This window comes from Penaeus vannamei, chromosome 39 (genome assembly GCF_042767895.1).
Source record: "Penaeus vannamei isolate JL-2024 chromosome 39, ASM4276789v1, whole genome shotgun sequence".
NCBI classification, from domain to species: Eukaryota; Metazoa; Arthropoda; class Malacostraca; order Decapoda; family Penaeidae; genus Penaeus; species Penaeus vannamei.
Window position 1 is genome coordinate 8,841,641 of NC_091587.1, and position 2,500 is coordinate 8,844,140.

Sequence of the window (2,500 nt, forward strand, 5' to 3'; positions counted from 1 at the left end):
AGTTCAATTCAAATTTTATTGTTGAGTTCTAATCTTAAGGTCTCTTGCCGTTAAGTTCCAATCCGAAGATCCGATTGGAAACTCAAGTTCTAATATCAAGTTCCAATCAAAAGTTCTATTCCCAAGTTTCAATATTAGTTTCCAATCCCAAGTTTTGCTCCTAAAATCTAATACCAAGTTCTGTTCCTAAGTTCTTAATATCAAGTTCTAATCCTGTCCTATTCTTAAGTTTTAAAATCAGGTTCCAAATCATAGTTCTATTCTTAATTTCTAATATCAAGTTTTATTCCTAAAGTTCCAATCCTGAATTTTCAATGCAGTCAAGTTCTAATATGAAGTTAATTAAAACTGATGCAGTTAAGTTCTACTGTCAAGTTCCAATTCTATGTTATATTTCTAAGTTCCAATCCCAAGTTCTGTCCCCAAGTTCCAATATCAAATTCTAATCCTACCTTCTGTTCCAAAGTTCTAACACCAAGCTCTGTTCCGATTCCAAGTTCTAAAACCAAGTTCTGTTCCTACGTTCCCAATACCAAATTCCGGTGTTCTTCAAGGACGGCGAACGAATCCCTTTTGACATTTCCTGACCTTATTCATACGAGGTCAAGATGGAAAGTCAAGTTCCTCTGCAAGTATTAATAACCAAAAGAGAATTCTTGATTGACTCTTGCTAATCCAATAGGGGTCTCGGGATTGCATTGAAGGCGCTCTCTCTCTCTCTCTCGCTTTCTTTCTCTCTCTTTCCTTCTTTCTCTCTCTCTCTCGCTTTCTTTCTTTCTCTCTCTTTCCTTCTTTCTCTCTCTCTCTCTCGCTTTCTTTCTCTCGCTCTGTTTCCTTCTTTCTCTCGCTCTCTTTCCTTCTTTCTCTTGCTCTCTTTCCTTCTTTCTCTCGCTCTCTTTCCTTCTTTCTCTCGCTCTTTCCTTCTTTCTCTCGCTCTTGCTTTCTTTCTTTCTCTCTCTTGGTCTATCTCTCTTTCCTGCTTTCTCTCACTCTCTATCTACCTCCCCCTCTTTCTCTCTCTCTCTCTCTCTCTCTCTCTTCCTCACTCACTACCACTCACCACCACTCACTCACTCACTACCACTCATTCACTACTCTACACACCCCCTCTCTCTCATACTCACTCACCCACCTACCCACCCACCCACCCACCCACTCACTCACTCACTCACTCACTCACTCACTCACTCCCTCACTCACTCTCTCTCTCTCCCTGCCTCTCTCCGTTGTTTGGATTTCTCTTCTTTTTCTTCTTTACATCCAAAATTATATTCTATTCCGTTTTCTTTTTTCAGATCCCATTCTCCCAATATCCTTATTATTAAAATAAAAGATAGATCTTAAAGAGAGGAAGAAGAGAATAAGGAGATGGAAGAAATAATAATAATATTGATAATAGTAAATATATTAATAGTGATAGTGTGAGTGATAATAATTAAAATGATAATGGTCATAATTATGATAATCATAATGATGAAAATGATCATAATAATGATAATGATAATAGCAATAATGATGATGATAATAATAATAATAATAATAATAATAATAATAATAATGACAATGATAATTATTATAATAATTATTATATCAATAACAACAACAACAACAACAATAATAATAATAACAATGATAATAATAATAACAATAATAACAATAATACAAACACCAATAATAATGAAAACAATAACAATAACAAGAATAACAGAATAATAAGCCGACACAGGCGGCAGCGCACCTCTCGGAGCCCGGCGGCAGCAGGTGGCTCTCGGGGTCGATGGGCAGGTCCCCGATGCGGTGGACGACGGCCGCGTCAATGACCTTGTTGAGCGTGGCCATGGCCGTGAACTGCAACTCCTGCACGCCGGACAGCAGCACGCTACACAGGCGGACCAGCAGGCACACCGCCGCCGCCGCCTCCTTCCGCCCACTCGGGGACCCGGGCGTGATGTACGAGGCGCAGGCGGCAGGGGAATCCCCGGCGGCGCCCTCGGAGGCTGAGGCGCTGGGTCCTCCTCCTCCTCCTCCTGCTGCCGCGCCGCTTCCTCCTGGGCCTCCGCTGCCGCACAGGAGTTCGAGGATGTTCTGTCGGGGGGAGAGAGAGAGAGGGGGTAGAGGGGGTAGTTGGGGGGGGGCTGTGTAGGATGGCCTAAGTAACTTGTTCATTCATAAATTTTGATTTTTTAAATTAATGGGTTTATGTATGGGGAAGAGATAAGGGAATATAGAGAAAGAGAGAGAGGGGAAGAAGGAGTGGACGAAAATGAGAGGGAGGGAAAGAAAGAGTGGATAAGAGAGAGAAAGAGAGAGAGAGAGAGAGAGAGAGAGAGAGAGAGAGAGAGAGAGAGAGAGAGAGAGAGAGAGAGAGAGAGAGAGAGAGAGAGTGAGAGAGAGAGAGAGAGAGGGGGGGGAGTGAGTGAGTGAGTGAGTGAGTGAGTGGGAGTGAGTGAAAGTGGTGAGTGAGTGTGTGTGTGTGTGTGTGTGTGTGTGTGTGTGTGTG

The 2,500-nt window shown here is 42.4% G+C and overlaps 1 protein-coding gene across 1 annotated transcript in view; it reads right to left on the reverse strand.

Annotated features, from left to right (window-relative positions):
• The window catches only part of LOC113825081 (uncharacterized), a 332,231-nt gene that overhangs the window by 55,965 nt on the left and 273,766 nt on the right, over window positions 1-2,500 (reverse strand). Inside the window, exon 10 of the mRNA XM_070116824.1 lies at window positions 1,739-2,085. Coding sequence (XP_069972925.1) covers window positions 1,739-2,085 — 347 coding nt within the window. The remainder of the gene's footprint in view (window positions 1-1,738; window positions 2,086-2,500) is intronic.